The 13504-nt window shown below is 44.9% G+C and overlaps 1 protein-coding gene across 1 annotated transcript in view; it reads right to left on the bottom strand.

Moving 5' to 3' along the window:
- The window catches only part of rnf19a (ring finger protein 19A, RBR E3 ubiquitin protein ligase), a 48131-nt gene that overhangs the window by 23004 nt on the left and 11623 nt on the right, over positions 1 to 13504 (bottom strand). Inside the window, exons 3-4 of the mRNA XM_061777845.1 lie at positions 7335 to 13474; positions 4087 to 4295 (exon numbers count right to left, since the gene is read on the bottom strand). Of these exons, the coding sequence (XP_061633829.1) occupies positions 4087 to 4295; positions 7335 to 8050 (925 nt within the window). The 5' untranslated portion in view covers positions 8051 to 13474. The remainder of the gene's footprint in view (positions 1 to 4086; positions 4296 to 7334; positions 13475 to 13504) is intronic.

The raw sequence follows: 13504 nt of genomic DNA, 5'->3' as shown, positions 1-13504 counted from the left end.
TGGAGTGCCCGGAGAAAACCCACGCAGGCACGGGGAGAACATGCAAACTCCACACAGGCGGGGCCGGGGATTTAACCCGGGTCCTCAGAACTGTGAGGCCGACGCTCTAACCAGTCGTCCACCGTGCCACCAATGTACCAAACATTTCTAGGAAAATGTCTTAAAAGTCAAAACCTGAAAATGTTTTATGTCTTGCAAGCAAATCTCCCAAGAGTCGACCAGCATCCCAGAACGGATGGAGGCCGACCTTTAGAGTTACAGTGTACAGTGGGAGGTTTCCTGTAGTTGCAGATCAGATATGCACAACAATCAGGATGAATTTATGACAATTCCTATTCACAAAACTGTTGCATCCCTCCTGGAGCAGTCACCTTATCATGGTGGAGGGAATTGTGTGTCCCAATGATCCTAGGAGCTAAGTTGTCTGGGGCTTTATGGCCCTGACAGTGTCACCCTTGGCAAAGAGGTTCTTGGTGAAGGACCAGACAAAGCACGCTCAAAGACCCCTTATGATGAATACAAATATTAGACCTAGTTTTCCCTCGCCCAGACGCGGGTCACCGGGGCCCCCCTGCGGAGCCAGGCCCGGATGTGGGGCATTATGGCGAGCGCCTGGTAGCTGGGCCTGCACCCATGGGGCCCGGCCGGGCACAGCCCAAAAAGACAACGTGGGTCCCCCTTCCCAATGGCTCACCACCTGTGGGAGAGGCCAAGGGGGTCGGTTGGAATGTGAGCTGGTCGGCGGCCTAAGTCTGAGACCTTGGTGGTCTGATCCATGCCTACAGAAACTGGCTCTAGGGACGTGGAACATCACCTCTCTGACAGGGAGAGCCTGAGCTGGTGTCCGAGGTCGAGAAATTCAGACTGGATATAGTCAGGGTCACCTCCACACACGGCGTGGGCTCTGGTACCAGTCCTCCTGAGAGGGGTTGGACTCTTTTCCACATTGGAGTTGCCCATGGTGAGAGGCGCAGAGCAGGTATGGGTATACTTATTGCCCCCCGGGTACATTCGGGTTCACCCCGGTGGACGAGAGGGTAGCCGGGTCCTGACTGTTGTCTGCGCCCATGCACCAAACAGCAGCTCAGAGTACTCACCCTTCTTGGAGGCCTTGGAGGTGGTGCTGGGGACTACCTCGCTCTTCTGGCGGACTTCACCTCTCACGTGAGCAATGACAGTGAGACCTGGAAAGGCGTGATTGGAAAGAACGCCCCTTCCCGCTCCCCTCTGATCAGCACCCGAGAAGTGTTCTGTTAATGGACTTCTGTGCATGTCATGGATTGTCCATAACAAACACCAAGGGGTCCATATGTGCAGTTTGCACCAGGACACCCTAGGCTGCAGTTCGATGATTGGCTTTGTGGTAGTGTCATTGGAATTGTGGTCGCATGTTTTGGACACTCGGGTGAAGAGGGGCGAAGCTGCCACCTGATCACCACCTCGTAGTGTGTTGGCTCCGATGGTGGGGAAGATGCCGGTCCAACTTGGCAGATCCGAACCCATTGTGTGGGACTGCTGGGAATGTCTGGGGGACTCCCGTCAGGAGTTTCAACTCCCACCTCCGGCAAAACTTCACCCACGTCCCGGGGGAGGAGGGGGACATTGAGTCTGAGTGAACCATGTTCCGTGCCTCCACCGTTGAGGCCGCAGACCAAAGCTGTGCCCGTAAGGTGGTCAGTGCCTGCCGTGGCGGCAATCCTGCAATGGTCGACACCAGCGGTAATGGATGCCGTCAAGATTAAGGAGGAGTCCTATTGGGCCTTTTTGGCCTGTAAGACTCTGGAGGCAGCTGATGGGTACCGGCTAGCCAAGCGGATTATGGCTTTTGTGGTGTGCTAAGGCAAAAACCCGGGCCTGGGAGGAGTTCAGTGAGGTCATGGAGAAGTACTTCCAGACACCGTCGAGGAAATTCTACGTCCGCCATCTGGCGTCTCGGGAGGGGGGAGTAGTGCACCACTAACACTGTGTATAGTGGGGATGGAGCTCAGATTCAGGAGGAGCAGCGTGGTTTTCGTCCTGGCCGTGGAAGAGTGGACCAGCTCTGCACCCTCAGAAATGTCCTCGAGGGGGCATGGGAGTGTGGACTTGGAGAAGTCGTTCGACCGTGCCCCTCTGGGAGTACTGTGGAAGGGTGCTCCATGAATATGGGCTACCGGACCCCCGAATAAGGTCTGTTTGGTCCCTGTATGACCGGTATCAGTGATTGGGCTGCACCGCTAGCAATAAGTCGAATACGTTTCCAGTGAAGGTTGAACTCCGCCAAGGCTGCCCTTTGTCATCGATTCTGTTCATTACCTTTATGGTCAGAATTTCTAGGTGCACTTGAGTTGGTGAGGGGGTCCGGTTTGGTGGCCTCAGCATTGCGTTTCTGCTTTTTGCATATTATGTGGTTCTGATGGCTTCATCAAGTCATGACCTTCAACTCTCACTGGAGCGGTTTGCAGGAGAGTGTGAAGCGGTTGGGATGAAAATCAGCACCTTCAAATCTGAGGCTATGGTCCTAGAAAGGGTGTAATGCCCTCTCCGGGTCGCGTAAGAGATCCTGTCCCAAGTGGAGGCGTATTTGGGGGTCTTGTTCACAAGTGAGTGAAGAATGGCGCGAGATCAACGGGTGGATCGGTGCAGCGTCTGCAGTAATGCAGACTCTGTATCGGTCTGTCGTGGTGAAGAAAGAGCAAAGCCAAAAGGCAAAGCGCTCTATCTACCGGTTCATCTACGTTCCTACCCTCGTCTATGGTCATGAGCTGTGGGTCATGACCGAAAGAACAAGATCGCGGCTACAAGCAGCCGAAATTAGTTTCCTCTGCAAGGTGTCCGGGCACTCCCTTAGAGATCGGGGGAGAAGCTCGTCATCTTAATCGCGTTGAGGTCAGGACCTTTACTGGGCCACTCCAGAATACGTATTTTCTTCTTCTGAAACCATTCTGCTGTAGATTTGCTTCTGTGTTTTAGATCATTGTCCTGTTGCAACATCTATTCTCTTTTGAGCTTCAACTGCTGGACAGATAGCCTCAATTCTTCTGCAAAATTTCTTGATGATGATGTGAATTTATTTTTCCATTGGAGATAGGCTTCAATTCTCCAAGCCCTGAGGAAGCAAAGTACACCCATACCTTGATGCTCCCTGCACCATGCTTCGCAGTTGGGGTAAGGTTTTGATGTTTGTGTGCTGCGTAATTTTTCCTCCACACATGGGATTGTGTGTTCCTCACAAACAATTCAACTTTGGTTTCATCAGTCCACAGAATATTTTGCCAGTTGTGCTGTGCAACATCCAAGTGCTCTTTCGTATACTTCAAATTTACAGCAATGGTTTTTTTTTTAGACAGCATGTGCCAGTGATTTCTTTAAGTCTTCAGCGGATACTCTAGGGTTCCTTTTTACCTCATTTAGCATTCTGTGCTGTGCTTGCAGTCATCTTTGTCAGATGGCCACTCCTTAGAAGAGAAGTAACAGTACTGAACCTTATCCACTTATAGACAATGTGTCTGTGGACTGATGAACACCAAGACTTTTAGAGATACTTTAGTCACCTTTTCAAGCTTTATACAAGTCAAAAAGTCTTAATCGTAGGTCTTCTGAGAGCTCTGTTGAGTGAGACATGTACAGATCCGGAAATGCTTTTTGACAAGAGACAATTCTAAACTGGTGTGTGTTTTCTAGTGGCCAGAACAGCTTAAAGTCACACCGCCAGTCTTGACTCATTCATTGGACTCCAGGTTGGCTCGCATGTGACTGATTAGCTCTACGAGAATCTGTAACCTAGGGGTTCACTTAAATGTACTTTTTCCTCCGTATCCTGTTTAATGTTTGTTATTTTCAATAAAAATATGAAAACATATAATGGTTTGTGTGGTATTAGTTTAAACAGACTCTTTAGTTGTGTGATTTAGATGATTAGACCACATTTTATGAACAATTTATGCAGAAATTTAAGACATTCCAGAGGGTTCACACCTCCCACTGTATGACAATTGTGCAAGAAACTAGGTTTAGGTTTGGGACACTGACATTATTGTAGTAATATGATGCCATTCAGCTAGTAATTATTTTGTATGTTTTCGTGTTTGTGCATGTTCAGTCGACCTGTCACTCCACTCTCTTGGCTGGAGCTGAGGGATGATGAGCGAACTGTCCTCAGGCGAAGGCTTTGGGCTCTCTGCTGTCGTGCTGCATCACAGGTTTGGTTGGGGTGCCACAGCTGCTTACAAAGATAACAGAACTCGGTACCACAACTCTCCCTCCCACAAGTGATTTTGGGGCAGCTCGCACAACCAAAGGCAATAACTGCATACCTAGCAGAAAACAAACAGAACACATTTGTGACATGACTGAATTTATAGACATTGAAAAAGATTATATAGCAAGGTGGTCACAGTGGCTGGCTATTTTTTTCGTGTGTGTACTGTGTGAATATTTCACAATGACATGATGGAAGAAAAAATATTAAGAGGCAATGCAAACACAGGCTGCGGGGATATGGAAGGTCACTAATGGAAAAATACTTGACTTGGAGGAGCATGAAACCCTTTTAAGACCGGCGCCATATGCTGCATGAACATGCATGTACAAATGCAGTGTAAAACAAATACAAACCACATAAACAATGTAAGGAATCCCTCCCTCATGAGAATTATAATGCTTAGTCTTTGCCATTCAATTATTTTGCAGGCTGTAATTTGTATTGCTATTGAAATGTGTTTGATAGATTGTCACAGTGTGATTGTGGACCTAAGGCAAAAAAAAAATGTTATACAGTATTCGTTAATGGTGAAATCATTGGCCAAATTTCAAATGCAATAGAGCACACTTTTCAGTGACGTAAGACAAAAGCGAAAGCAGTAAGACCCACAAACAAGAAGCAACAGAAGGTAGCTCTGCCCAAGCATCTCTAGTGAGGAAACCAGTAATACCAGGCAACCATGGACTTCAAAGGACTTTCACCCAGGTATTCACTGAAAAATCTGGATGCATTGGTTTTGCACTCTAGATTGAGCGCGCTGTTGGCAACAGGCGAAAAAGTGTTTGGAAACCGCAGTATTTAAAAATGGTTTCACACTTTACGGAGCTCTAATGGTTTTCACCATGGAAAATTTGGGAGAGCAACGGAAGTGCAAAATAAAGTTTGAAATAATGTAATTGGAAATGTTTGTGGAAAAGGTAGACAGTGAGTTACAGAAGAGAAATCTATCGCGCCAATAATTTTGAGGAAGCCAGCAACCGCATAAAAGCCATATTTTGTTTGAATTAACTTGTCCCAAGGGTGGCAATTAAATGCATGTGCACATGTTGTGTAAGATAGCATTTAAAACTTGGGCCAGCATACCCAAAAAAGCTGCTCTGGGAGAGGCCAGCACCGATTAGTTGCTGTGAAGATAAATAATCCATCCATCCATTTTCTGAGCCGCTTCTCCTAAATAGCGTCGCGGGCGTGCTGGAGCCTATCCCAGCTATCATCTGCCTGATGATAGCTGGTTGCCCTGAACTGGTTGCCAGCCAATCGCAGGGCACACATAAACAAACAACCATTTGCACTCACATTCACACCTACGGGCAATTTAGAGTTGTCAATTAACCTACCATGCATGTTTTTGGGATGTGGGAGGAAACCGGAGTGCCCAGAGAAAACCCACGCAGGCACGGGGAGAACATGGAAACTCCACACAGGCGGGGCCAGGGATTGAACCCCGGTCCTCAGAACTGAGAGGCAGACGCTCAAACCAGTCTTCCAACGTGCCATGGAAATAAACCAAATGTAAGGAAATCCAGTTAAAAGGAGTTTTTTAATAGGTTATATGGCACGAATCCTTTTTGAGAATTGCTTTAATCAGCCCTTACATCATTCAGAAGCTCCCAAATTGCATTGCTGATGAGACTAATTGTCTCGATAATTTTTGTTTCTGGCATTTTAAAAACGTTTGCATTAGTGAAAAGATCTGCCCTGCTACCCATTTTGCCTGTGCTATGCTGGAACCGCATGGTTTGCATCCTGTTTTTCAGATACGGTGGTTAAAGATGCAAACTCATCCACTGGAATGCGTTTCAGATAAAATAATGTTGCAGGTGCTAAATTAATCTATTTGCATGTACTACTGCCAGAACACGCGCGGCAATATTGCCTGGTTGGCAGCTGTAATCCTCAGTGCGCCCAGTTAGTAAATCAGTTTCCACATCTGTTTGGCGTGACTAATAAAGTTTGCACCAGTTTTTGCATGAGCAAACCTTTAGTAAACTGCTCTGCACTTGGGTGCGTAAAAGTTTCTATAATTCTTGATTCTTGTACAATATGCTATCAAGATACCTTGAAACTGTTTTAAATTGTGAAGAAATTACATAGTATGACTCCTTTAAAGGTCCTGTATTTTGGCTATTTAGACCTCCATAGAGTGACTCTCTAACATGGACTTAGTATAAAAGTGTCAATTTTTATTGTGTGTCAACGAGTGTCAAACTGATAAACTTTATTGTTTTTAGAAAATAATCATTAACTTAGAATTTTATGGCTGCAACACGTTCCAAACGTTCCAAAGAGGAAAAGAACCATCCGGACTCTTATGGACACAAAGTTCAAAAGCCAGCATCTGTTATGGTATGGGGCTGTGTTAGTGTCAATGGCATGGGTAACTTACTGTGAAGGCACCATTAATGCTGAAAGGTACATACAGATTTTGGAGAAACATATGCTGCCATCCAAGCAACGTCTTTTTCATGGACGCCCCTGCTTATTTCAGCAAGACAATGCCAAACCACATTCTGCACGTTACAACAGCGTGGCTTTGTAGTAAAAGAGTGCGGGTACTAGACTGGCCTGCCTGCAGTCCAGACCTGTCTCCCATTGAAAATGTGTGGCGCATTATGAAGCCTAAAATACGACAACGGAGACCCCGAACTGTTGGAACAGCTGAAGCTGTACACCAAGCAAGAATGGGAAAGAATTCCACCTACAAAGTTCAACAATTCGTGTCCTCAGTCCCCAAACGTTTATTGAATGTTGTTAAAAGAAAAGGTGATGTAACACAGTGGTAAACATGACCCTGTCCCAGCTTTTTTTGGAACATGTTGCAGCCATAAATTTCTAAGTTAATGATTTTTTGCTAAAACAATAAAGTTTATCAGTTTGAACATTAAATGTCTTGTCTTTGTAGTGTATTCAATTAAATATAGGTTGAACATGATTTGCAAATCATTGTATTCTGTTTTTATTTATGTTTAACACAACGTCCCAACTTCATTGGAATTGGGGTTGCAAAAACCTAATTATAACAGAGGCATAACAATTATCCCTATCACTTGGTCCAAGTCAAGTCACTTAACTGACCAAAAATAAATCTTACCCGCAATCGGGCGCCGGACACCAACGACAGTCAGGGTCAGCCACCAACCACCTTCTGAGCATGAACTCTTCATATTTCTCCATTAGTCCCCGGTCACCAAGAATCATGCAGATGTCATGTGGGTTGAAACGCTCCGAGCACTCAGGACAGCTAATGTTGACACGTGACTCTGAGATTTCAATGCGCAGGTACTGCCGTAGACAGTCAATGCAAGACCGGTGATGACAAGTCATGATGTCAGGGAAACACTCCTTAGAATGTTGAAGAAGGCACAGGGGGCACTCCAAAAGCTCCATCCCCACTCTACTCCTCAGCCTGGAAGGAGAGGGGGTGGTAGCAGATACACAAGGTCCCGAGGCAAATGAGGTGGAGGCAGCAACAAAAGCAGCAGAGGGAGCCCCGGTCCCAGCCACAGTGAAAAAGGCAGAGGTCTTATCATAACACATCTCGGAGTGGATGCTGTCAATGCTTGCAATACCATCCACTCCTGTAAGCCCACCTGGCCCAGGGTTTTGCAGCTCTCGAGACTTTCGGCGAACTGATTTGGCCTCCCGTCCTCGCCATCTAAAAAGAGAAGCCAGGGATAGGCGCCTTTTCTTGGGAGCCTTCTTCACAGAGGACAGGGAAATGGAGGAGGCAGTGGATTGCAGATCCCTGTCGGAGCCCATTACCCTGCCACTACCACTACCAAACTGATGGTGCTTAGGCAGGCTCATCTCTCTAGGAGAACCAGAGGGGTGGGCCAGTGGGGGTCCAGGGCAAGGAAGCCTGTTCCTCACATGCCCACGGAGATCATGGAGTTGAGTGGGGCTGGGAGAAGGGCTAAGGTGATGGATAGGGGAGGGGGAAGGTGGTCCAGGGTGAAGGTAGAGGGCTCCAGAGGGCCCTTCTGTACTCAAGACATGGTGGCTTGTCCTGATCAACCTCGAGGTCACATCTAATAGTCGGATGATTGCGGAAAAGTGGTCACTTGATCAGAAACAGCTGCAACACAACCTAGCAAGAAAAATAAATTATAAGAGAGGAGTGAGAGACAAAACTGTGTTAATACATTACAGCACAGGTGTCAAACTCTAGGCTCGGGGGCCAGATCTGGCCCGCCACATGTGGCCCGCGAATTCCGTGAAAGAAACTTGTGTCAACTTCCATGATTCTTGCTCAAATCTGTAGCAAAATTTAAAATTATTAGCGTTGAGATATTGCAAGCCTTTTTTTTGTTAGCAAATCCCTTTTACAGCAACTTGAAACAATAGCTGGACAAACTATCCTTGACTTGTGATTCCAAAACTAGTTATCCAGCAATATGTTTTGTATATGTCATACTATGATGAGGCGATTAAACATGGTTTCAGTCATAACAGCCCAGGAAACCATAACTACAATGTGGCCTGCGGCAAAGAAGAGTTTGACACTCCTGTATTATAGTAAACCCTTTTGTGGAGATAGGGGCTGAGCACTGCTGCGAATAGTTAAAAAGTAATGAGTAATTGAGGCCCCTCTTAATAATATTCATAACTGCCTATATTAATAGTCTATGATTGGCTCGCAACCAGTCCCAGGTGTACCCCGCCTCTCACCTGAAGTCAACTGGGATCGGCTCCAGCACACCCATGTCCTAAATGGGGATATGCGGTACAGAAATGGTTGGCAGGATATGAGTTTAAACAGAAATATACCACATACTTTGATCCCAAAATACTTGAGGACCTCTGCAGCGAGTTGGCGAACATAATAGGCGCTTCTAGGCCAGGGCTCCAGACTAACTTGTTACTAGGAGCACAGTGGCCCCTAACTTACAGTTTTAGGGGCCAACACTATAAATTGACTTGTAAATTAAATGTTCACATTTATTCTCATTTTCACTGTATCAGTGATATGCAGCCACTCATCCCAAAAACAGAATTTCCTGCCTTTCTTGGGGCGCGACCATTTCGAGTCGGACCCGTTATCAAAATTTGTCTCCTCTGGCACTCTGGGTTTACTGGGGACAAAGCAAGCACTGACAGTTCTCTTTGCCATTGTTCATTGTTTATAAGAGCTACGTGAAACCCAAAAACCCATTTCCTAATCCAATTTGTGTGATAACCCCAACACCCATCTCTTTTCACACATTCCCAATAACACCAGGCCTGGGCGATGTGGCCTTAAAATAAATGGTAAATGGACTTTTACTTTTCAACCTTAAAGGTACTCAAAGGACTTTAAAACTGTCTCCTAATTCACCTAATGATGACACAGCATCAGGAGCAACTTGGTGTTTGGTATTTTGCTCGAGGACACTTCGACATGGTCACAAGGGCTAGGGCTCAAACCCACAACCTTCGGTTGGGAGCTATCACTATTATTTTTTTTTTATTCCAATTTTAATTGATTATTTTTTGCCCCTTCAACAAAATGAACAATCAAATGACTGACAAAATTCAAAATAGAAATTTAAACACAGCCCTTAATACATCTTAATAAAATATTTCAAATGTTTGGCCATTTAAGATGAATGAAATAAATAAATGAAATACTCTGGAATTAATACAGTTTGTAATAACAAAACTGTCACTGAACATAACATGAATAAAAGGTGCTACCTCCAAACAAAATCAACCTTTAGTCCCATTATTTTAACTGTACGCATTACTTGGTAATGTACGCCACACAAGTGACAGAATCATGTTTTCAACATGAACCAATAACTTAAATATTAGTGTAGTTGAAGCCACATTAAATCAGCAACTTAGTGCAGACTTGACATGCCGACACAATACAGTAAATTCCTAAACGTAAACAACCACACTATTCTCAGTATACTGCCGATTGTGGTCCATGAAAGCAACTGTGTGTGTGTTTCACATTTACGCACACACATACACACACACACACACACACACTCCATTGCTCCCACCACAGTAATTTTGATGCAAAGAGCGAGAAAACTTTTTTTCTTACTACGTGACATCAGCCGTGCAGCGCGTTCAAGCAGCTCACAGACGAAGTTGAGAGTTCTCACTTTTCTTTGCAAATATTATTTAAGCTAAGTATTGTTCAGTCCTTCAGTGAGTCAGTCCTTACCCTCCATGACCGATTGATGAACGCGCACTCGGTATGAATAATTAACCCACAATCCATTGCGCGTTTAACACGCTAGTAAAACTGTATTCTTAATGGTTAAATAAAAACATAATAATCAAATACACTTTTTACTCAGAACAATAACAAATAGTGTGGCGACAGTGAAATCGTGCATTTCTTTGCACTTTTATGGTACTGCACAGTCACTGTGCATTGTGTAATAAACAATCACTACCCAATCGCTTTCTTCTATTCATTGGAATAAAGGTCTCGGTTAAATGCTTATGCACATTTGGACTGCTCTTTGTTTGAATCACCAGCTACAAATTACTGTTTGGTGAGAGACATTGATGATGCCAAAGTAATTATTGTTTGATTGACGAAGTAACTGTAGTCTAATTAGACGCTTTTTTGCTCGATCTGCTTGCTTCGCCTCTGTTTAAATTTTTTATTGTTGATAAGCTTGTTTTTCTTTCAAAAAATAAATAAATAGAAGCAGCGACTCCTGGGTATTTTTAAACCTGTGGGACTGTACTTTTTTTTTTTTTAGATGCAGTCATCTGTTGCCATATTCCAATATTTTCTGATACCCTCTCACCATTACGTGAGTGTGGCCTGCTAATTAGCACAAGCCTGCTATTAGCAACAACACCAGCAGTCAAGATGCCCCCCTTTTCCACTGAGGACTATCATGGACTGCTGCAGAGGATGTCAATCCTGGAAACGAAAATCCAGCGGCTTGAAGTGTATGTGGATGTAAATGGACAGTCGGGGAATGAAACCAATCTATCGATGTCTCAAATTGGTGAGCAGAAGTGTGCTAATAGACAGCCACTTAGCTCAACAAAGAGGACGGATGTGGACTGTGGAAACGGTAATGGATCATCCAGCAGTTCTCCCTGGAATTTACTGGGACCAAAGCCCAAAGATATGGGACAACATATAAAAGGGAGGACACAACACCAGCAGATTACCGAGCTGGTTTCTGCATTTTTTGGGAGCGCAGACATCTTTACAAGGCAGACACTTTCTGTCTAAATAGAGAAGGGGTTAAGTTATTAGCTGCCAACATTTTTTACTGTTATTCAGCGGCCCGGAAAGCAAGCACTGGCCTTGTTGACACAGCTGAAGGACAAAAAGATGCAGTTGTTCCCAAACAATCGGAGGAACAAGAGATAAGATAAGTCGACACGAGGCGCAGACGATTCATTAGCGTCATCCAAACAATCGGAGGAGCGAATGACATATGAGATGAGCCAGCACTTTCAATCTCCCACACCAGCTCAGGCTCCTTCCCTGTCACGTCCCCAGAGCCAGCTTCTATAACCGGGGATCTGACCACGAAGGTCCCTGCCCTCGGCCACCAGCCAGCTCCCACTGCACCTGACCCTTATGGCCCCTCCCACACGTTGGTGAGCCCATGGGAAGGACGACCCCCATTACCCTTTCGGGCTGTGCCCCATGGGTGCGGACCCGGGAACCAGGCACTCTCCTTCGAGCCCCACCTCCAGGGCTGGGTCCAGAGGGTGGCCCCGGTGGCCCGCGTCAGGGCAAAGGAAAATGTGATTCTAACAATTTACTCATCATAGGAGGTCTTTTAGTTGTGCTTTGTCTGGTCCCTCATCTAGGACCTGTTTGCCATGGGTGACCCTGCCAGGGGCATAAAGCCCCAGACAACTTAGCTCCTAGGATCACTGGGACACACAAACCCCTCCACCACGATACGGTGACGGCTCAAGGAGGGGTGAATAAATACTAAGTTTTGAAAACAATGAATTATGATCGAACACCCGGGGAGTGATCTGAAGAAGGCTGTGCACAGGAGATGCCTTCGCAATCTAACAAATTTGGAGCGTTTCTGAAAATCTTGCCGCATCAAGATGTGCCACACTCATAGACCCCAAAAGACAATGCTGTAATAAAAGCCAAAGATGTTGCAACAAAGTATTAGTTGGAAGGTGTGCATGTTTATGCAACCAGGTTATTGTAAATTTCTTTGTTTTTATTTTTCCCCTACAAACATTTCAGTTTCTCTTTATGATTAGGTTGTACAGGTCTTAAAATATTTCAGTTTGTTTTTCAATTGGGTTGTACAAGTTATACCTCACGTCAAGTTGGAAAAGGATTTGAAATTATCTAACTTAGTCTCACTTTTTTACATCACAAAAAGCTGGCAGTTGAACAGGGGTGTGTAGACTTTTTGTATCCACTGTAAGGTATAGAGACGAGGCAGGGGGATACAAAGTGATGGTAGCTTTGAGGACTTAAAAATGGGAACAGTGAAGTACACAGCAGCTGAGCCAGTGTAGTTAGCCAGACGTTATGACTCTGGCTGCATTCCTGTCCTTTGAGTAATGTTGCATCCATGCACATTCTGTGCCTCTTTGGGACAGTGGGAACATCAGTGGGGATCTTGAATAATAAAGATATGATTTGGTGGGTAGGTGACTGATTTGTTGTTTGACTTACAATGTAAAATAAAGCCCAACAAAGGAGTAAATAATGGGGGGGGGCAGCTGAAAATGTATTGCAACTGCGGTGCTGTGAATAAGTATTTGCCCTCTTCTCAAATTCTTTTTTTGCATCGTTTCTCCACTTTAATGTTAAAGACCATCAAACAAATGTAAATATCAAATATAACCCAAGTAAACATAAAATGCTGTTTTTAAAGATGATTTTATTTATGAATGAAAAACAACTATTCAAAGCTACTTGGCCCTGTGTGAAATAGTAATTGCCCCCTAAACTGGTTTGGCCACCCTCACCAGCAGCAACTGAAATCAAGCGTTTTCAATAACTTGCAATGAGTCTCTCACATCTCGGTGGAGATATTTTCTCTCTCTCTTCCTGAGCATGAACGCCCTCTTTAAGGTCATGCATCAGCATTTCAATCAGTTTCAATTCTGAACTTTGACTTGGCCACTTCAAAGCCTTAATTTATTTATTTATTTATTTTAAACAACCCATTCAGAAGTTGAATCGCTGGTGTGTTTTGGATTGTTGTCCTGCTCCAGAATCCAAGTGTGCTTCAACCTGAAGTCACGAACTGATGCACAAACATTCTCCTTCAGGATTATCTGGTAAAGAGCAGAATTCAGTGTTCCATC

Source organism: Phyllopteryx taeniolatus, chromosome 6, assembly GCF_024500385.1.
Source record: "Phyllopteryx taeniolatus isolate TA_2022b chromosome 6, UOR_Ptae_1.2, whole genome shotgun sequence".
Taxonomy (NCBI): domain Eukaryota; kingdom Metazoa; phylum Chordata; class Actinopteri; order Syngnathiformes; family Syngnathidae; genus Phyllopteryx; species Phyllopteryx taeniolatus.
The sequence above is the reverse complement of the archived record's forward strand: the minus strand, read 5'-3'. Positions and strand labels throughout refer to the sequence as shown.